At 33.8% G+C, this 23,653-nt stretch overlaps 2 protein-coding genes across 4 annotated transcripts in view; both read right to left on the bottom strand.

Annotated features, from left to right (window-relative positions):
* The window catches only part of TfIIS (RNA polymerase II elongation factor), a 77,981-nt gene that overhangs the window by 48,916 nt on the left and 5,412 nt on the right, over positions 1-23,653 (bottom strand). The gene's annotated exons all lie outside the window — the stretch shown is intronic.
* Positions 1,338-23,471, bottom strand: LOC149375281 (uncharacterized). Of its 2 annotated transcripts, none has more exons than XM_089589201.1 (6): positions 23,412-23,471; positions 23,173-23,318; positions 2,502-2,684; positions 2,187-2,381; positions 1,600-1,725; positions 1,338-1,534 (listed from the first exon to the last, which is right to left on the bottom strand). In XM_089589201.1, the coding sequence occupies exons 3-6, from the start codon at positions 2,545-2,547 to the stop codon at positions 1,368-1,370; spliced, it is 534 nt and encodes a 177-aa protein (XP_089445327.1). In that variant the 5' UTR covers positions 2,548-2,684; positions 23,173-23,318; positions 23,412-23,471; the 3' UTR covers positions 1,338-1,367. The 2 variants fall into 2 exon arrangements, with proteins under 2 accessions (XP_089445327.1, XP_089445328.1); XM_089589202.1 differs by having other exon boundaries at positions 1,338-1,531.

Here is a 23,653-nt window from a genome sequence, read left to right as displayed (position 1 = left end):
ACAAAGAAATTCGGTATTCCAGGGGCCTTATCATGACTTTCGGTAACTCGAAAACATTTGCACTTGAAGACATTTGCAGGAAAACACAGTTTTACGTCAGTGACGTCGTGGTTACGAAGTTCATCTCGCATGGCGCATCGGTGTGCAAGCTCGCTACCCGTAAAAATATCAAAATTAACCAAGTAAAATAGCACGAATTAGTTTTAAATGAACCAATGTATTTATAGTACCAAAAAATACATCCATGTATTGTGTCTTGTGGCAAAAAATGACAAATAAAGAAAATCAAGTAAATCAGTTTAGGGATGTCAAAATTTACTATGTATAAATAGTTGCTTATTAAATGGAGTACTAGAATGGTAATAATGCAAACATGATGTAAACATGTAAATTAAAGCAAATAATAGATATAATGTTTTGATTACACACAATTTCGATTAAAGCCAAAGCTTTCAAGCTCATGCAGTTAGACTCAATCCTTGATTACAAGTGGCTTTAACAGCACACAATTTTTTGCTGCCCTTCGATAAAAAAAAAAAAAAAAAAAAAATTGTCACTTGCATTGAAATCTTCAATGTAAAAAAAAAAAAAAAAAAAAAATTGTATTATCTATACAAAAAACGAGTGTTGTAGAGTTGGCACGGACATTAGTAATCAATACATATATGCTTATTATTAAAGTACCGAACACAACATAGTTCTAATTACAGCCAAAGCATTTAAGCTCATGCAGTTAGCTCTCAATACTTGATTGCAAGTGGCTTCGACAGCACAATTTTTTTGCTACACTTCGATCAAAAAAAAAAAAAAAAAAAAAAAAAAAATTAGTTACTTGCATTGAAATCAAGGAGTGTTGTATAGTTGGTACTGACATGAGTAATCAACACTTAAAAACTGATTATTAAAGTAACGAACACAACGTATCGAGCATCGGACCGTCATTATCATGTGATACTGGCCTTGCAGGTACATTCAGTTCTACAAACAAAAACATAGCATCGGGCTGGCATATAACCTCATATGACAACTGCATAAAAAGATCACAAGTCACACGTTTTATGCTCACGATTTTGAATCTGGTAATTTTCTTTTGGATTAAGTTATTGTAACTGATCAATAAAAAAATTGGATAATTCTTTTAGATACACCAGCTTTCACATAGAAATGAAGAAGTATTCGATAATTTTAATACTAGAGTAATAGAGTCATGGAACAGTTATTACATTGCGTAAGACACTTTTTGATACTTTAGCACAAACAATTACGAGTTATAGTAAAAAATTTAAAACATGCTGTATAGTGTCAAAAATTCTTTTTGCAACAATGCTAAACCTACGATACGCATAGTTAATGTGACACTCGTGATTTTAATTATCCTCCCCATATTTCTTAGCGTCTAGTAAGCTTTCCTTTAACACACCAAATTTCTCTTCTTTAACTTTGGTCAATTTCATCAAGTTGATATTGACCTTGTCGAGGACTCGTGTATTTTTTTCGATAGCACCCATTGTCTGATTTCTGTCAGCAGTACCTACTGAAAAACGTAGAAAAATGTACAATTTTCGCAAACGTCTGAATTTCGTTTATTTTAATTATTACCTGTTCTGCTGCATTGAGTACTAACGTAATTTTGGTAACGAGTTTTATGTCGTGACTTGCGAAACTTGCTAGGTTCTCTGATTGAATAACGGAAGTACGTGTTTGATGCAAGGGTGTTTGCCGCTGCTGTAACGTACAATAAATGGAAACAATAGTATAAATTCTGTAATAATTTCTATAAATTATTACAATCACGTAGAGTTAAGCACATAATTTAAGTTCCATGTCCTTTCTTTAAAATTCTCACCATATTCAATGTTTAAATATTCTTTCTTTTATTGTTTCATAGCTGTACTTTCCATGAAAATGTTTTGAGAATTAAGTTGTGCATCAACACTTTCTGAACCAGTTGAGGAACATTCAGTCTCTTGTTTGATTTTTAACTGTGAAATACTGAACGATGTAGAAGGTAAACTGCCTTGCTCAGAAGTATTGACGCAGGAGATGGCTTGCGACGTAGGTACTTTATATATAACACGGTGTTTACGTCGCCTTTTTTCTAATTAGTGTCATAATTTCGTGATATCACAGTACTCTTAGGTTGCTACTGCTCCTCTATATTTATGAATTTTCCATAAAAGGTTTACCTGTGCTTGGATTTACTCCTGTGTCAGGAATCATCGGTTGCCCATGCCCGTATGATGTACCTGTTATCGACAACACTTTCTCAAGCAGTAGATTGCTGTCCATTGTTTCAGAAGAGCTGGCAGTGCAGTTGCCAGTTTCAAGTTTCAACGCCTTCTTTCGCTGCATGTAATAGATTTCTTCAGAGTTTTCCATTGCTGAAATAAATTAAAATCAATGCACAGTGCGTTTTTGTTATTTTTTTGCGGACACGTCATAACGTGTTTATGTTTATATTAATATATATTTTATAGAATAACATGATGTGCAAAACTTACGTTTTGACACTGTGTCGCAGTTTTGGGGGGCCACAAGTACTGACATATGCAGCTGCCTTGATCTATCCAGTTGCCCTTTGACATTTACACCCAAATATTTATTTGCTACTAAATCTTTGTGCTGACCTTAATTGTATACAAGCGCATTTTGCTGCTCCACTTGCCACCTCGATTCCGATTTTTCTGTAAAAACCACGTGGAAGATTTTTATAATCAGGAAATGAAGCCTTAGTACTCTATTGATAAACGGGTTATAAAACTGTGTAATATATGCTTTTTAACATAGAACAACTACTTTTGTTGATGATTATTGCAATATTATCTACCGTGCTGGAAATACTCATCTTGATGTTGATGGATTTAGTTTTTAAATGTAAAAAAACGACGAGGACTCGAGGAAATTTACTAAATGATACCTATTTTGAACTAAATGGTTTAGGGTGCGTTTATATGGAGTCTGTCAGTATGTCAGTATGTAGGCTGGCAGATGGAGCCTTAGTGGGTGATTCAATTCAAAGTAATTAGGATTATTATCCACGTTATTTCACCTTATGCAGCGAGGTGTATACTTTATTTGTGATGCAACAATGTTGCATAAGTGCATCGTAACGTTATAAGCTTATGTTTGGTTTTCTGAAAAACTATAAATTTGCAATTAATATTTTGACTAGGTTTTTTATAAATGTAAGCTTTTTTTTATCGACTCATCATCAACTCAAAATTTTTTATAATTTTCTTACCAAAATTATTGTCTTAGACAATACGGATGTGTTATCTACTTGTATTTGCAAATAAAATGTATATACAACTGTATAAGATGAAATAACATAATATTATTCTACATAACTTTAAATTTAATCGCTGGCCAAGGCTCCGTCTACTTAAACGTTCCCTAAGGCAACAATCACACGTCCGTAGAAAAGAGAGTAGAGGAATAAAGGTACTGCATACACGGAACAGTCAATGAGAGTAACAGGATTCGTTACTATTAAGTAAAAAATCGTTACATGATTGAGGCTTTTTCTTTTTAATAAGAACGATGAGGTTATGTTTAAAACATATTGCTTAGTGTATCAAATAACCTGATTTAAACATATAGAAACACGCCTGAATCTGAGAAAAAAGATTTGCCAGTTTTTCTTCGATGAGTGCATCATAGAACCTCTAATCGGCTATATGTGAGCGATACACTATTAACGCTCATGCATAATACGTTTAATTTCTTTAACGAAGTTTATTAAGCCATTTGTGTATAAACTAAAGTATGGGAAAGGGTGGGGGAACTTTCTTTGATGCAATCCATTATCAACAGCTGTTTTCTCTACAGACGTGTGATCGCCGGACGTAAGCGTTTTCATTTGTACTTTCGAGCCATTTATGTGAATTATGTTAGTTGGAAATACAGTTTATAAACGCAATTTCATACCATAACCTTAAAATACATTATAGTGAGCAATGTATCTTACTAACATAAAGCAAAGTCACTAAAACCGTCGTAATCGCTAACCATGAAAACTACTGAACCGATTTCGCTGAAATTTTGCGCACTGATTGTTGATGGTTCCTAGATGGTTTTCAGACAGCTTGTTTTTGAAAAAGTTAATAACAAAAGCGATAAACAAGCTTAAAGTTCTGCTAAAATAAGCTAGCTTTGCGCTTTAATTCAGTAGGATTCGATAGGTAGCATCAAGGAAAAATTGAAGTCACCCACAATCAAAGAAAGTGAAGAGTGGTTATAACATGCCACATTAAGATGTCGATTATCGAAGGCATTTATCGGCATTACACCTAGAACAAAGTTGTTAGTCAAGCAGCTAAGCATCCCAGCTACCAATGACGCTTTTCTTACATAGGCGAGCCAAATAAATCAGTTTTTATCCTGGATCGCCAGGACAACCGAGTGCCACGGAAAACTAGGCGTTCGGAAAGTCAACGTCTCCGGGAGAATACCAGGAGACGTATCTAGCCAGAGCACAACCTACATTAACACTTCAAAGTTTTGTGGCCGTTGAACCATCTGGCCTGGTGCCGTCAGAGAATTATCCACTTCGAATGCAAGCCAGGTAAGAAAGCCCTGAAGAGTACGAGCAGCCACAATAGCCTAATTTCAAGTAGTCGTCCTAACGGCATACCTACAAAAAAGATATTTCCCAGGCTCACTTTCCCGTCTAACGATGAGCGGTTGTTTATCCAGGGAACGACCTGAGGATGAGAAATTCTTTGGTCAGAGGCGTACCTGCTTCCAGTACGGTCTCCGTAGAGAGACTTTAAAGATAAGAGTCAAGCTATCCGCAGCTGGCTCTCCATTATCAAGAGTAATAATAAGAAATAATTGGAAATTTTACCACTGGCCCTTTTCAGGGCCATTGCAAGTATTCACGTTCCCTACTTAACCATCAATATCATCGGTTCTTTTGAGAGCCACACAACGTAAAACTACTTTGCCAAGTAAGTCATTTACTGGCAGACGTCACGAGTGGAGATGTTCATCGCAAGGCTGGGAATCCCGGTGACCAACAACCCTATGTTTCCCTCTCGATTCTAAGCATTCAACCAGGAATCACTGATCCTCTCTAAGGTCTGCGTTGGGAGAACCTAACAGCCATGAAAGAAAAATGAATTTGAGCCAACGAGACAGTCTCAAACGGGCAAGCGTCTCAAACCAATCTGTTCACCTTAGATAACCAAAACAACTGAGTCTGCAAAAAAAGAAGGTGCTTTAGACACCAACGTCTTCAACGTTATACCAGGAGACGTCGGAAAAAAGCACTACAACTAGCTCCAAAGCTTCAAACGTTGCAGTTTTCCTTCCGATCAGTGTGGTGCTACAATAACAGGCCAAAGAAGATCACCCTGAGGTATAGAGGCAATCACGTTTGCTGGAAACTTCAGTCAAGTAAAAGTTTACTTTAGAAGCTTGCCAGTCCTTTTCAGGGTCATTGGACGTCGAACTACCTTACTAACAAATAGATTATAACTTAATTAAGTTGAAAAAGATTGCTTTTAGGGCTCACAAGTTTTAACTTTTCCAAACGTCGCAAGAAGGCAAATTGGGAGGAAAATTTCCAATGCATCTAATGAATACAATTTTAGGAGTCAGAAAAATGAAGCTGAATATTTATCGAGATTGAAGCAGCATCAAAATCGATACATAGAGAATTTATGAAGTGAGGGATAAGCTTTTTACTATAACTTTCATAGTAATCTCTTGAATTTTCCAGATTTTTAAGTAGGTAAAATATGTTTTTGTATTTTTGTGGCGGTCAAAAATGTAGGGTTTAGGGTCCAAGACTTCATTGCTTTGGTTATTAAGTTGTGAGATCAGAGAAAAAAATTTTTCTTTTCAATATGTATTTTTTGGAAGTTTGAAATCTTAACAGGTTTAAAAAATAGCAGTTTTCGTGAATTATACGGTAGAAACTGCAAATTAACGGTTCCTTATGGCCAACGATTATCTAATAGCATAAATAACTCACGGTACTTTTCAGCATAATTATATTTTTCTTAATTTTTACAGCTTATTATTTGACCAAATAAACTAAATGGATTCCAAAAAAATGTATTTTTAATAAGAAGATTTTTGTTCTGAGATGTGTCAGGAACATGTGTAAAATTTTTACCTAAAAACGTTTCGCATTACATTTTAACACACTACGGTGTTCCATTTAGTGAGTCTCGGGCGAAGCCGAGACGGGGGAGGGCTGATAGTAATACACAATACATTGTAGTGAGTAATCAAATAAAATACGTGAACGAAAGACGAGACAACTATTTGATTGGTTAGCATTTAAATGAGGGTAAGTTTTTCGTAATGTTCTTGTATAGCATATACTACTTAATATTTTTATATGTATAAGTACCTTACATTATCGTGACATAACATCGTTTCTTTGTTTATTCGCTCATTCACAAGAGTTGGAAATAATAGTTTGTCATTTGTTTAAGTTATGGTTTTTCTCAGCATACTTTAAAAATTATTCGTCACGGCAAATTGTTAGCGTTTACCACACTAATGAATGTTTAACAAGCGCATGTATGTGTATCATTTTATTTCTAGATGAAAAACGCAAAATTTTTTCTGTCTGAATTTATCGCACTATCTTTTACAATTCATTGACTAGTCGTGTGCAGATTACCAGAAAATCTTCTTTGTGACAGGTAGCTAGTGAAGGTGCGTACTAGAATTAAATTTTTTTTGTTACATTATTTAATATAAAAAAGGTTTTTGTAAGTTTGTTGTATGTAAATGTTTCAGCAAGTATATAAGATGCCACAGAATGTTGCTATTTTTCTGATCGAGCTTATTACTCCGAATTTGCGAAATTATCCTGAAGGTATCTCTCAACATCATCTGTAGGTTATTGCTGTTGTAAGATTCTGAGCTAAAGGGAACCGTCAAAAAGGTGTTGTACAAGATTTCAATCACGCAATTGGGTGGAGTACCTTTAGTAAATACTTTCAATGATATTATACCTGCTATCAATATGTTTGCTGATGATATAAAGTTTCCATCTACGAGAGTCCAGCGTGAAGTTGTACAAGCTAGGTGAACAAGTCTCAATTTAACATGTTGATGATGTTTAGATCTTACTCCCACTTTTGTTCATTAAAGTTCAGGAAAAAATTGGCTTCCTAGGAGTACTCGGAGCATTGGATTGCACCCTACTAAATAGTCATACTCCAAATATCCACGAAGCGGCATTTGTAAACAGACACAACAATCACTCCCTAAATATTCAAATATTAGGTATTTTACAACTATCTATGGCATTATGGAACTACCGATGGTACTAATAATAATAATTTCCTCTGAGGTTTGCAACGTTGACAGCAACATTCCCAACATTCGCATTTGTAATGGGTCAACGAATGATTAATTTATATGGAATCACAGTAAGCTACGTGAACAAAAGATGCAGTTACGTTGAGATCCAGACATAGAACGCAATGATGGACGCTACTTTTTAAAAGGTAAATCATGTACCTATTGCCATTTTTCATAGATTTAATTGTCATACTGTAACACTTTCAGCTGACAACGGTTACACTCCATCACCAGTACTACTTACTTCAGTGCTCTAAGCTGAACATGGAACTTCAGAGTTCAATTTTTCTAATCTTTTTCGAAGGACCGGAGCCCAAATCGAAATGACTTTTGGAATTTTTAACGAAATTTTTTGATGCCTTAATAGTGATAGCGCCCTTTACTATACTCCTCAATTTGCGGCTCAAATTTTCGTAACCTGTGCTGTATTAGTTAACTTCATAAGACACAATGGGTAATGTATTAGTAAATGTATTGGTAAAAGAGGCATATTGTACAATAAAATACTTTGCAAATAATATGTCCAGTAATAATCAGTGATTGATTATTAAATATACTAACCATAATTTATATTTAACAGTGCAAATACCAGTTGCCCAAGGCCTTCTACAAGAACATAAGGTAGCTGAAATTAATGAAGTAGACATGGACTACATAAATGAATTGCAAAAGAAACGAAATATAATAAATGATTACTTTTAATACGGATTCATAAAAATGTCGGTTTTTGTTTGAAGTTTAATCAAATAATGAGTTTTTAAGTCTTGATTACTTATATCAGTGCCAACTATACAAGTAACAAATTAAATACCTTGATTTAAATACAAGTAACAAATTTTTTTTTTTTTTTCATCCAAGGGCAGCAAAAAAAATCATGTAATGTCGAATCCACTTGTAATCAAGAATCAAACGCTAACTGCATGAGCCTTAATGCTAAATTTGGCTTTGACTAAAAATACGTCATCTTAGTTACTTTAGTAATTAGTTTCTAAGTCTTGATTTCTCATGTCAGTGCCAACTCTACAACACTCCTTGATTTTTATACAAGTTACACAATTTTTTTACTTCTTATTTCTTATTATTATTATTATTATTATTATTATTTTATTTTTTTTTATCAAAGGGCAGCAAAAAAAATCATGTGCAGTCAAAGCCACTTGTAATCAAGAATGGAGTTCTCACTGCATGAGCATTCCAGAATTTTGTGTAATTAAAGCATGATATCTGTTTATTGATTTAATTTACATGTTTATATCATGATTGCATTATTATCATTTTGTTACTCTATTTTATGAGCGGCTATTTATACATGCTAAATTTTGAGGTCTCTAAATTGACCCACTTGATTTTTTTTTTATGTCATTTTTTTGCCACAAGACACGATCAGTGATTAGTATAGAGATTGCTTACAGCAATTCTACGGGACGAGTTCACTTTTTGCCATTGTTTCGAGCACCCCCGTCGTGGCCAAGTGGCCAAACCAGGTGCAGATATTTTTTTTTATTTGTGACGTAAAGAGTGAGTATGTCGGGTGTGTGCCTACCGATTCGTGCGGAAATGGGCATGTAGGCACGTACTTTGGAGACTCGTGGAAGGGGTATACTGAAGTAAAAGTAAATGTGTGTGTGTTGTAAAAAAAAACTGAAAATTATGATCAAAAAGGAATAATCTATTTATCGAATAGTCTTACTGTTAAGTGACGACTTGCGTAAATAAACAAATTTTATATTTTTATTCCGTTTTATATTATATTTACTCCCATTATAAAATTTTAAGATTCTTAAAAGAGTCGTACTTAACGAAAATCGTCGCCTAACAAAGCTGACTGTGTACTTTGTGGCTCTCGGAAGTGTCAAGTGACAACCGAAGCGAGCCGCTAAGTCCAAACACATGAAGTCAGAAAGTACCGGCCTCATAGCAAGTAAGACAAAGATATTTAACCTAGAACTTCATGCAAGGTGCATTTTTTTGCGCGGCGTTTTAGTTAGTTGCTTTCCACCGCTCATCGAGTGTGGTTCCTAACTAAGTAGTTCAATATTTCAATCTAACTTGTCATATTGCTTGATAAATTCAAAGTCGCATTGCTTGAAAAATTCATGGTTATTATTGTAATTTATTGTGAAGGTAAAAAAAAGTAAAAGAAAAAGCATACCTGACTGTGCAGAATATTTCATTTGTTGGAATTCAATAAAGTTAATAATCTCAAAAAAAAGCTGAACTGAGGAATCATATAAAATTAAATAAAAAAGGAAGAAAAGGTATGTGGACATTTATATTTTACAAAACTTAACACTCTCTCTCTTTATTTATATATTCTGCTTTTCCTTTCCCCAATAAACAAACGAACAAATAGTTGGACTATCTACTGTACCGCTGCCTGTGAAGAAGCGTGAGACTGTAGTTCACAATTTTTAGTTTTAAACCAAAGGCAAAATTGAATGATATTAATTATCATTTAACACTTACAAAAAGAAGAAGGTAGTTTCAAATGATGTAACAAAAATAGCACGAAGTAGTTTGAAATTAACCAATGTATTTATAGTACCGAAAAAAAACATCCATGTTTCGTGTCAGAGATGAGTATAAAGATTTCTGACTGCAATGCTACGGCACGAGTTCACTTTTTCCCATTGTCTCGAGCGCCCCATCGTGACCAAGTGGCCAAACCAGGCGCACATATTTTTTTTTTATTTGAGAAGTGAGGAGGGGGTATGTCAGGTGTGTGCCTACGGATTCGCGCGGAAATGGGCATGTAGGCACATACTTTGGAGACTCGTGGAAGTGGTATACTGAATATGTGCCTACGGAGAGAGAAGTGAAAATGCCGACTACAGCTGTATAGCTGTATGACCGCGTATATCATAACGAAAGCAAGCGACGAGTTTTTCTCGCTATACTTACTTCTTAAATAAGATCTTAGAAATGAAGGGGAAATAGAGAAAAAAAAGATTTGACATCTAATATTTATAAAATAAAAAACCTATTCTTTTATTTTACAATTTTCTGTAACATATGAAAGTTTAAGAGAGGCTAGCCATATTATTTTTCGAAAATTAAATCATATAAATAAATGCTTACACAATTGTAAGCTAAGACTTTCAAGGCATTTATTTTCGAATTCTTCCTGTACTTTGGATTTTTTTATAGTACGGTAGTACGGTGTATCCAAGAAAGTACGTTGAAAAAATATTTAGCTTAACATATTCTTTGAGGTTGACAGTAGACTATAAGCACCTTAAATATTAATTATTATTTTTATTTATCATAATCGCTATGAACTGTAGGCCAAGCTCCAGAGGTTATCAATAAACATATGTGACTTCGGAATATACAATGTCCGAAGTTTGAACGAGCACGTCAAAAAAATTATATTTTTAATACTGAGTCAATTAAATAATTTAGTACGTTAAAAGTTCTAGTTTGCAAGGCTATTTCATAATTTTATAATACCAAACAAATGATTTTTGAGGATATGAATAAAATTTAAACGTTATCAAACTTTCAAGAAGTTATGAGCATCCAGTTTACGAGAGAAAATAGCCAAAGGCCCAAAAAATTTACTTTTGTTTCAATAATATCATTAACAATTGTTACTAGGAAATTTCCACAATAGTATTTTTTCCAAGTATAAAAAATCAGCCCTTAATATTTTTAAGCTGGCCTCCTATAAATATTGAAAAATGAATAATATATTTCACTATTTTTAGAAAAGGTATCAATTTTAATGATAGAAACATTGACAACTAAGATAAATACTTGGTGATTCATATATAATTTTATGTGCGTATTCGTATGCTCACATGTATGTGATCTCAGACTTATCGACCGATGTCAATGATGCAGGACTCGGAAGGATTACTTTTTCATATTGTTACAATGGCTTGGGAATGAGAATTGTCATACCTTGTTAAGGTTGTCGTACTTCTTGACGATTTTTTAATTTTTTTAAGCAGATTGTTGTATTATTTAAGTGAAAAAAATATTTTTATGCATACATTAATTTTACTTGGTAAAAATTTAAATAATTACATTTTTTTTATTATCTTCGTACGTTATACAGTTTTTAACAATAAAACAATTTTTTTCTTTCGATTCATGCATTTAAGTTTAGTATTTCATTAAGATGGATAGAACAATTTCCTAATTTGTAATTTGAATTAAATGTAAAATTCGTTAAATGTTATGTAAAATGTTGAATAAATTAAATACAAGATCGTATTTTATATAGTACGAAAAAAACAATATTTTCTATTGTTACACATTCCACAAGAGTTGTTTTTTTGTAATAAGATAATTTTACTTTAATGTGATGAACATTATGATTTTATTGACAGATTTTACTAATCTGAGGTTGTGATTTACATGTACATTTAAATATTTACTGTAGCTAAAAAAAATAAATGCAGTTAAGTTTGTTTTTAAATATCTTATTCAATTGTTTGATGACAAAAAACATTAGATTGCAATAAAAGACTTAATCGTTTGATTTGCTTTTCAACATAATTCAATACTGTTTAATAATTCTCTTCCTGCAGAAAAAATACTAAAACATTTAACATTCTCACTTTTATTACAAGTTATGAAGGACAGAAATAAGCTTATTTTTTCATTTTTTTGTAGAAATTTGTATAAAAATAAAACATTTTGATTAGTTATTAAAACCATTTAAAAAGCTTTAATATATTGAAGATTTTTAAAATAGTGTAATATTTTATTATAAAAAAAAACCCTATAACCTTTGAGGATGGTGACAATTAAGATATGTTTATGTTCCATATCATAATTAAAGTTTTATAATTCACATCAAATGCCAGAAAAGTAGTTGTTCTTTCAAAAATGATTTTTTGGATGAGTAAAAAAAAAAGTTTTCTCAGAGTGAAAGGAAATAAAGAGCCTTTTCAGATTTCTGGGGAAAATAGAGCATTTTTAAATTACGTGATAAGAAAGAGTATTTTTTTAAATTTTTTTTATCCAATTATAATGTGGCAGTTTACATGTGGTTATACACATATTGTAGCAGTAATTGATAACACAAATACTAATTAGGGTAACGTGGAGTGCTTTCTGGCTCGTAATGACATGTATAAAGCAATAATGTGTATTAATAACACAGATCGTAAATACTTTGTATCATGGGTAATAAGTTTTTCTATTATTAATGAAAGCTTTGATAATTATTTAACAACGTGTCCAGTAAGTAACCTATGTTACCTAAAGATTGACCACAATGTTATTAAGTAATGCTCAATTAATTTATACATATATACATACATACTTGTATTGCCAACTTAAAATTAAAGGAAAAAAAATTTTACTTAAAGAGATTTTTTTTTCCTCTTGATTTGAAAAAATTCTTTCGTGTCTCCTACTCTGAAAACACTCTTTCTTGCGCTGACCCAACGATATTATTTAGCGATTTAAGAAATTGTAAAACTTAAAAAAAAAATTTAACCACATTCCAATTAAATAATGAAAAGTGGGCCTTTAAACAAAAAAATGTGCAGTGCAAAATCTTTAAAAAATGCACTAAGTTTTTGATACTCTAAAAATCTATCATTAAATGTTTTAGTATTTTTTCTGCAGGAAGAGAATTATTAAACAGTATTGAATTATGTTGAAAAGCAAATCAAACGATTAAGTCTTTTATTGCAATCTAATGTTTTTTGTCATCAAACAATTGAATAAGATATTTAAAAACAAACTTAACTACATTTATTTTTTTTAGCTACAGTAAATATTTAAATGTACATGTAAATCACAACCTCAGATTAGTAAAATCTGTCAATAAAATCATAATGTTCATCACATTAAAGTAAAATTATCTTATTACAAAAAAACAACTCTTGTGGAATGTGTAACAATAGAAAATATTGTTTTTTTCGTACTATATAAAATACGATCTTGTATTTAATTTATTCAACATTTTACATAACATTTAACGAATTTTACATTTAATTCAAATTACAAATTAGGAAATTGTTCTATCCATCTTAATGAAATACTAAACTTAAATGCATGAATCGAAAGAAAAAAATTGTTTTATTGTTAAAAACTGTATAACGTACGAAGATAATAAAAAAAATGTAATTATTTAAATTTTTACCAAGTAAAATTAATGTATGCATAAAAATATTTTTTTCACTTAAATAATACAACAATCTGCTTAAAAAAATTAAAAAATCGTCAAGAAGTACGACAACCTTAACAAGGTATGACAATTCTCATTCCCAAGCCATTGTAACAATATGAAAAAGTAATCCTTCCGAGTCCTGCATCATTGACATCGGTCGATAAGTCTGAGATCACATACATGTGAGCATACGAATACGCACATAAAATTATATATGAATCACCAAGTATTTATCTTAGTTGTCAATGTTTCTATCATTAAAATTGATACCTTTTCTAAAAATAGTGAAATATATTATTCATTTTTCAATATTTATAGGAGGCCAGCTTAAAAATATTAAGGGCTGATTTTTTATACTTGGAAAAAATACTATTGTGGAAATTTCCTAGTAACAATTGTTAATGATATTATTGAAACAAAAGTAAATTTTTTGGGCCTTTGGCTATTTTCTCTCGTAAACTGGATGCTCATAACTTCTTGAAAGTTTGATAACGTTTAAATTTTATTCATATCCTCAAAAATCATTTGTTTGGTATTATAAAATTATGAAATAGCCTTGCAAACTAGAACTTTTAACGTACTAAATTATTTAATTGACTCAGTATTAAAAATATAATTTTTTTGACGTGCTCGTTCAAACTTCGGACATTGTATATTCCGAAGTCACATATGTTTATTGATAACCTCTGGAGCTTGGCCTACAGTTCATAGCGATTATGATAAATAAAAATAATAATTAATATTTAAGGTGCTTATAGTCTACTGTCAACCTCAAAGAATATGTTAAGCTAAATATTTTTTCAACGTACTTTCTTGGATACACCGTACTACCGTACTATAAAAAAATCCAAAGTACAGGAAGAATTCGAAAATAAATGCCTTGAAAGTCTTAGCTTACAATTGTGTAAGCATTTATTTATATGATTTAATTTTCGAAAAATAATATGGCTAGCCTCTCTTAAACTTTCATATGTTACAGAAAATTGTAAAATAAAAGAATAGGTTTTTTATTTTATAAATATTAGATGTCAAATCTTTTTTTTCTCTATTTCCCCTTCATTTCTAAGATCTTATTTAAGAAGTAAGTATAGCGAGAAAAACTCGTCGCTTGCTTTCGTTATGATATACGCGGTCATACAGCTATACAGCTGTAGTCGGCATTTTCACTTCTCTCTCCGTAGGCACATATTCAGTATACCACTTCCACGAGTCTCCAAAGTATGTGCCTACATGCCCATTTCCGCGCGAATCCGTAGGCACACACCTGACATACCCCCTCCTCACTTCTCAAATAAAAAAAAAATATGTGCGCCTGGTTTGGCCACTTGGTCACGATGGGGCGCTCGAGACAATGGGAAAAAGTGAACTCGTGCCGTAGCATTGCAGTCAGAAATCTTTATACTCATCTCTGACACGAAACATGGATGTTTTTTTTCGGTACTATAAATACATTGGTTAATTTCAAACTACTTCGTGCTATTTTTGTTACATCATTTGAAACTACCTTCTTCTTTTTGTAAGTGTTAAATGATAATTAATATCATTCAATTTTGCCTTTGGTTTAAAACTAAAAATTGTGAACTACAGTCTCACGCTTCTTCACAGGCAGCGGTACAGTAGATAGTCCAACTATTTGTTCGTTTGTTTATTGGGGAAAGGAAAAGCAGAATATATAAATAAAGAGAGAGAGTGTTAAGTTTTGTAAAATATAAATGTCCACATACCTTTTCTTCCTTTTTTATTTAATTTTATATGATTCCTCAGTTCAGCTTTTTTTTGAGATTATTAACTTTATTGAATTCCAACAAATGAAATATTCTGCACAGTCAGGTATGCTTTTTCTTTTACTTTTTTTTACCTTCACAATAAATTACAATAATAACCATGAATTTTTCAAGCAATGCGACTTTGAATTTATCAAGCAATATGACAAGTTAGATTGAAATATTGAACTACTTAGTTAGGAACCACACTCGATGAGCGGTGGAAAGCAACTAACTAAAACGCCGCGCAAAAAAATGCACCTTGCATGAAGTTCTAGGTTAAATATCTTTGTCTTACTTGCTATGAGGCCGGTACTTTCTGACTTCATGTGTTTGGACTTAGCGGCTCGCTTCGGTTGTCACTTGACACTTCCGAGAGCCACAAAGTACACAGTCAGCTTTGTTAGGCGACGATTTTCGTTAAGTACGACTCTTTTAAGAATCTTAAAATTTTATAATGGGAGTAAATATAATATAAAACGGAATAAAAATATAAAATTTGTTTATTTACGCAAGTCGTCACTTAACAGTAAGACTATTCGATAAATAGATTATTCCTTTTTGATCATAATTTTCAGTTTTTTTTCACAACACACACACACACACACACACACACACACTTACTTTGTGAATTTTCATATTTTTGCGGTTATCGAGCTTGCACACCCATGCAACGTGCGCAATAAACTCCATAACCAGGACGCACACACGCAAAAAAATTTTGTGTTGAAAGAGTATACGTTACTTGGGGTAGGAACTTCCAAGTAGGTACCGAACTTATACATCTCAACTTACCGGGCGCCATCTAGTTCAAAACGTTGTACTCATACAGTTGAAGGCAGTGTGGAACTCTATGAGTCCGTGGAGGGGGTACTGTACAAGCCCAACGGGTTGGACTATTTGAGTGCAACCTCTCGAGCTCCGGGCTTCAGCCATGTGTATATGTACATACATATGGCTGTTTACACATATGAAGGTCTCGACTCTGCGTTGCGATAATCAAAGTACATACAACTATTATACGTATAATGGTATATGTTTAATGTTACTCATACAAACGTTTGCAAGTATGTAAGGCTTAACACATGTATATACATGTATAAACATGTATAAACATTGCTGCACACTATCCTTCAATTCATTAACTGTGTCAGGACACCCTGTTGCTGTTCTGTGTAAAATCCAGTTTACAAATTAATTGTCCTTTTCTTCAGACAGGGTAGTAACAGGTCCTTTCATATTCTTGATTGCTGTATTGCAGTTTTTGAGTCGATGAAGAGTATCTACCGGAATGCAATACTCTTTTGAAACTTTTCTAAAAGAATCTCCACTTTTCAAGGCTTGTAACACACACACACTACTTCTTTTGAAGATGAATTATAGAACTTCCTTTTTTTCTTCTGGTTATTTTTCGTACGACTCGAACATTTTCGAGTTTTTTTCGTTGTTTTCTTAATGTTTAACCTATTTATTATCTCAGTTTGCATTTCAAAAAGCTTAACAACTTTTTTTAGGTTAAGGTAAGTCCTGCAGAAAACAAAATATCTTAATTTGAGAAATTAGTCAAACTAAGTGTACACTTACTTGAATAATAAAAAATTTCATAATTTAAAAATAATTTTTAATGAATAACTCACGATTAGAATACAAAACGCAGTTATTATGTGTTTGTTGCACTGGGGTACATGCTGTGGCTAACGAACACCGACACTGAGCTGTTCCTTGTATTGGTACAAGCAAAAGTTTCATGTACGCTTGTTCCATCAGTTAATAAAATTAAAATTTTTAATAAACTCATTATTTAATATAAAAAATGTGTTTCTTAGATCGTTGGGTTGCCATCCATGCCCATCTTTACACTATTTCAATTTTTTTATGTAAAATTTTATTAAATATATAATGACAGCGTAAGCGTTAGTAGACATAAGAACAGGAGGTATAATATCGGATGTGAGAAACAGTCACGATTATTCCTTTTGCTTTGCTTGAAAAATAATTATCATGCAAAAATAATGTTTTTTTTTTATTATTTAGACGTATAGATGTGCTAATCAATTCTTCAACTTTCGCCGATATTCCGGAATGTTTTTTTAAAATTTTATTTACAAATAGTGTCCGTTACATAAGGACACGTTCGTTATGCTGGGCCGTTTACCTTATATTCTTATTCATTAACAAAATATAAGGTTATTGGGTTACTGGATTAAATTTCTCATTTTGTAAGGTTATTGAATTAAACAGATTTGGCTTAAGTTATTGGGTTAACATTTTTTTTACCATAGTGCGTCAAAAGAAGGAGCTTTAGTCCTGCTTCGTCTAACGAAGATTCCTCTTTTTGGCAGGTAGAATGGCATTTAATTAATGAGAGGGAATAAAGAATCCTTCAGATTGCGTGCTTATATCCTGTGATCAGAGATATTTCTTTTTTTCACCCAAGGTAAGTTATTACGTATGATATATCATTTGCTGCCGGTATCATGATTAGTAATTCTCTTCAACCAGGAATTTATGGTTATGGAATCACCACAAAATATAGTTATATGCTTGAGTAAATACTTTATTTCAAATTGATACTTGTCCTAATGGAAGTCGGAGGTGGAGGTTATGTTAATTAAAAGGTATTTTACCATTTTACTCATTTTTTGCTCAATGGACTCGAATGGAATTTCGCAAGTCGACTGTAAATTTATCAAGGATGGGTGCTTAACTCTTAGGTTTTTCGAAAAATATGCAAGAGATAAGCTTCATTTTAAACATATTCTCTTTTTATAACGTCTTAAAGAATTATGAGTACATCTCACACTTCTATTATAACGTACTTTTTCTCTTACGTTTGTTAGTCAGATTAAATTTTAGTTTTGTCGAGATTTTAAAACATTTGATGTAGAAAGGTAGAAAATATTTTTGCGTTAATAATTATTATAACACTATACGTAAGCCACAAAGCCCTCTTTTAATGTTACCTATAACTCCTAAAAGCACACCGGGCCGAATGGCAAGACTCAAATAACTTTTTGTTGTCTACTCGTACAGACTCTTAGTACTTTCTTGCATGTCTACACACCCTCTTTGCGACAACAACGCAATTATTGTTCTGCGATTAGAATAAGCTTACGGTTGCCGGAAGATACCATCAGGACCATATACCACTACCGGAGGGAAATCTGTACGGCCTGTATGATAAGTGTTACCGGGTGAGTGTATGAACTGGTTATGGCAACCATACGGTACGGTATTATTATACTGCACGTACACAGGCCAGAGGGTATATGCGTACAAAACGAACAGCTAAATTTTATTCAGTATTGATTTGATACTCGAAGAAGTATTATTAATAACTGTATTGATTGGGAAGGAGGACAAACTAAAAGAATGCTGAAAAAAATCCAGTTAAATCTTAAATAAATGATGATAACAAAGGAAACGGAGAATAATGGGATTAATAAATAACGTATAATATTAACGTACTAGTCGAATTTCAAGCTGTACTGATACATAAAATGATTAATAAAGACTATTTTTGTATATGCCAGGTCATTTATTATAAATTACTTTTGGATCATTTACTATCTCCTATTTACCATTATTTGGTTACACTTTATTTTCTTCGCTTCTGTTAGCCTGCTCTGAGAAGTAAACGGACTGTATACGGGTACCCAATCGTACGGCTGCCATAACCGGACCATATACTCACCTGGTAACACTTATCATACAGGCCGTGTATGGTGCGTAATTAGTCCGTATACCTAGCTTATAGCACCATTAACTAGCGAAACACGCCAAAAGGTAAGTTTTGTTATAACCTGGTCCTTCGGCGGAGCACGAAGTTGTTGGTGGCGTTCTTCGTTCGACAGATGGCGTTGTTCGGGTGGGTTCGTTACCCATACTTCTGAGGTCAGTACGGTCGGTAGCGCTATTATCGTGAAAAGTTCATACATTCAGTGTTGGGTAAGGAAGATATGATTTTGCATTTTTATCACGAGGACCTATATATAGCTACAGATCCTAGTAAGAAAAATGCAAAAGCTGAATAGGAGGAGGGAGGAGGCCAGTGGTTCTCCCCAAATGTGACTGGCAATCGTGTAGGAAATTCAAATTGGCAATGTGGTGTCAGACGCAAATACCCAGATAACTCAACACAATTACATGCACAATAACTTAATAAACTAATCCCAAGCCCTTTAACCCAATAACCCGATGGGCCAATAAGCAGCCTCATAAGTTTGAATAAATAATAAAATTTATTAATTAACAAAGCAAGCGCCAATCCCCACACAACCACGGGAGCTTACTGGTTGCTTTAATTATTTATGATTAATAAAATAATACCGCAAGCGCATATCCCCAAACAACTGGGGGCACTTACTGGTCGCTTACTAAAACTACTATAAATAAAACAATAATGCAAGAGCCTATCCCTACACAACCAGGGGAGCTTACTGGTTGCTTTCGTTATTTATGATTAATAAAATAATACCGCAAGCGCCTATTCCCACACAACCAGGGAAGCTTACTGGTTGCTTTAATTATTTATGATTAATAAAATAATACCGCAAGCGCCTATCCCCACACAACTAGGGGAGCAACCAGTAAGCTCCCCCGGTTGTGTGGGTATAGGTGCTTGCGTTATTATTTTATTAATAGTAATTTTAGTAAGCGACCATAAGCCACCCTGGTTGTGTGGGGATAGGCGCATGGGTTATTATTTATTCATAGTAATTTTAGTAAGCGACCATACGCCACCCTGGTTGTGTGGGGATAGGCACTTGCGGTATTATTTTATTAATCATAAATAATTAAAGCAACCACTAAGCTTCCTCGGTTGTGTGGGGATAGGTGCTTGCGTTATTATTTTATTAATCATAAATAATTAAAGCAATCAGTAAGCTCCCACGGTTGTGTGGGGATAGGCGCTTGCATGATTATTTTATTTATAGTAATTTTAGTAAGCGACCATAAGCCACCCTGGTTGTGTGGGGATAGGCGCATGCGTTATTATTTTATTTATAGTAATTTTAGTAAGCGACCATACGCCACCCTGGTTGTGTGGGGATTGGCACTTGCGGTATTATTTTATTAATCATAAATAATTAAAGCAACCACTAAGCTTCCTCGGTTGTGTGGGGATAGGTGCTTGCGTTATTATTTTATTTATAGTAATTTTAGTAAGCGACCATAAGCCACCCTTATTGTGTGAGGATAGGTGCTTGCGTTATTATTTTATGTATAGTAATTTTAGTAAGCGACCATAAGCCACCCTTATTGTGTGGGGATAGGCGCATGCGTTATTATTTCATTTATAGTAATTTTAGTAAGCGACCATACGCCACCCTGGTTGTGTGGGGATTGGCACTTGCGGTATTATTTTATTAATCATAAATAATTAAAGCAACCACTAAGCTTCCTCGGTTGTGTGGGGATAGGTGCTTGCGTTATTATTTTATTTATAGTAATTTTAGTAAGCGACCATAAGCCACCCTTATTGTGTGAGGATAGGTGCTTGCGTTATTATTTTATGTATAGTAATTTTAGTAAGCGACCATAAGCCACCCTTATTGTGTGGGGATAGGCGCATGCGTTATTATTTCATTTATAGTAATTTTAGTAAGCGACCATACGCCACCCTGGTTGTGTGGGAATAGGCACTTGCGGTATTATTTTATTTATCATAAATAATTGAAGCAACCACTAAGCTTCCCCGGTTGTTTGAGGATAAGTGCTTGCATTATTATTTTATTTATAGTGATTTAAGTAAGCGACCAGTAAGTGCCCCCGGTTGTGTGGGGATATGCGCTTGCGGTATTATTTTATTGATCATAAATAATTACAGCAACTAGTAAGCTCTCCTGGTTGTGTGGGGATAGGTGCTTGCGTTATTATCTTATTTATAGTGATTGAAGTAAGCGACCAGTAAGGGCCCCCGGTTGTGTGGGGATATGCGCTTGCAGTATTATTTTATTAATTATAAATAATTGAAGCAACCACTCAGCTTCCCCGGTTGTGTGGGGATAGGTGCTTGCGTTATTATTTTATTTATAGTGATTTAAGTAAGCGACCAGTAAGTGCCCCCGGTTGTGTGGGGATATGCGCTTGCGGTATTATTGTTTTAATCATAAATAACTAAAGCAACCAGTAAGCTTCTCCGTTTATGTGGGGATAGGTGCTTGCGTTATTATTTTATTTACAGTAATTTAAGTAAGCGACTAGTGAGTGCTCCTGGTTGTGTGGGGATATGCGCTTGCGGTATTATTTTATTGATCATAAATAATTAAAGCAACCAGTAAGCTCCCCGGGTTGTGTGGGGATATGTGCTTGCGGTATTATTTTATTAATCATAATTAATTACAGCAACCAGTAAGCTTCCCCGGTTGTGTGGGGATGGTTGCTTGCGTAATTATTTTATTCATAGTTATTTTAGTAAGCATCTAGTAAACCACCCCAGTTGTGTGGGGATAGGCGCTTGTAATATTATTTTATTTATAGTAATTTCAGTAATCAACTAGTAAGTGCCCCCGGTTGTGTTGGGATATGCGCTTGCGGTATTATTTTATTAATCATAAATAATGAAAGCAACCAGTAAGCTCCCCTGGTTGTGTGGGGATTGGCGCTTGCGATATTATTTTATTAATTATAAATAATTAAAGCAACCAGTAAGCTCCTCTGGTTGTGTGGGTATAGGCGCTTGCGGTATTTTTCTAATAATCATAAATAATTAAAGCAACCAGGAAGTGCTTTGGGTTGTGTGGAGATTGGCGCTTGCTTTGTTAATTGATAAATTTTATTATCTATCCAAACTTATGAGGCTGCTTATTGGCCCATCGGGTTATTAGGTTCAATGGCTTGGGATTAGTTTATTAAGTTTTGGTACATGTAATTGTGTCGAGTCATCTGGGTATTTGCGTCTTGCACCACATTGCCAATTTGAATTTACTACAAGTTTGCCAGTCACATTTGGGGAGAACCGCTGGCCTCCTCCCTCCTTCTATTAAGCTTTTGCATTTTTCTCACTAGGATCTGTAGCTATATATAGGTCCTAGTGATAAAAATTCAAAATCATATCCTCCTCACTCAACAGTCTCAACACTGCATACATCTGTATATGTCGGATAATACACAGAGCTGGCTCCTTGAAGTTTCTAAAAGACCAAGAGCTGAAGCTTGAGGGTGGTCAAAATTTCAACCAGGCGCCACTCGTACCAAAATTGAGAATCCTTATGATTCGTGCAGATCCGAAGTATTTTGATCATATTTTATTCTGGTAAAGAGTTATGTCGTAATTAAAGCTGTGCCATGTAGTCTTTTTTACTAAGTAGCCGCAACTTACAGCAATGGATAGAAAATAAAAAGTTGCCAACTGGAAATGCCATTTGCAGCAATATTAGAATGCATCTTCTACCCAAAACGCGACCTCCAAAAATATAGATATTGTATTCTAATCTATAATGTTATCCATAATACATCTTTTACTACCTTCGATAAGAAATATAGATAGAATCGGGTAGGGTCTATTTTTTTGAAGGCTGATTTTCAGGTACAAGATGCATTGTAATCTTGCTGCAAATGGTTTTGCAGTAGTCCACTCTTCATTTTTTATCCATTGCTGTAAGTTGCGGCTGGATGATAAAAAAGATCATATAGCACAACTATATTTACTACACAGCTCTTTACCAGAATAGAATATGACCAAAACATTTCGGATTTCTATCTAATCATAAGGTTTCCTAATTCAGGTGAAAGTGGCGGCTGGTTAAAATTTTGACCATCTTTGGCCTCAGCTTTTGATCTATAATCGGGACATGTCGCAAATGCACCGGGTGTCATAAATTGAATTTTCGTGACACGTCGTAAATAAAATATTTTACGTGTCGTGAATTGACTAGGTTTTACTCACTCGTACCATGCAGTGGTGGGTAAACGACGTAAATAAGAGGTTTATTATTAGAGCATACATACCTGGAGGGAGCATGCAATGCTTCGGCTGCGAGACTAGCAAAGAGAGACAGGGCCCGTAAAGCAGGATATGCTTTCTCTCTCTTACACTCCGATGATTGGCTAGCCCCCTTCCGTGTATATAGTTATAGTCGTCTTTAAGAGTGGAGCTGGTAGGAGAAGAGAGCATATATATAGCTATACCTCGATACTTCTTTACCTCTCTAGCTAATGTATGTATAACTCAAGCTCTGGTGACTTACAATTGATATATTACATATACTGCAGTCCTAGAAGGCAATGATAATAGCTGCTTGCGCTGAATGGTGTTTTTTTTGCAGCTGTAGACCTAGATCGAGTCCCGACCATAGAGATATTATAGATAGAGTAGGCAAGCCACCGATTCTTCTGTAAGTGGAAGCGTTAACACGATAAAAAGAGATGCAACATCGAGCTACCTTTCTATCTCTCTCTGTGGTCGCTACTGATTGCCTATGCCAACATA

This window comes from Copidosoma floridanum, unplaced genomic scaffold, assembly GCF_036245765.1.
Source record: "Copidosoma floridanum isolate Cflo_tuat_1 unplaced genomic scaffold, Cflo_Japanese_pri ptg000008l, whole genome shotgun sequence".
Lineage (NCBI taxonomy): Eukaryota > Metazoa > Arthropoda > Insecta > Hymenoptera > Encyrtidae > Copidosoma > Copidosoma floridanum.
The sequence above is the reverse complement of the archived record's forward strand: the minus strand, read 5'-3'. Positions and strand labels throughout refer to the sequence as shown.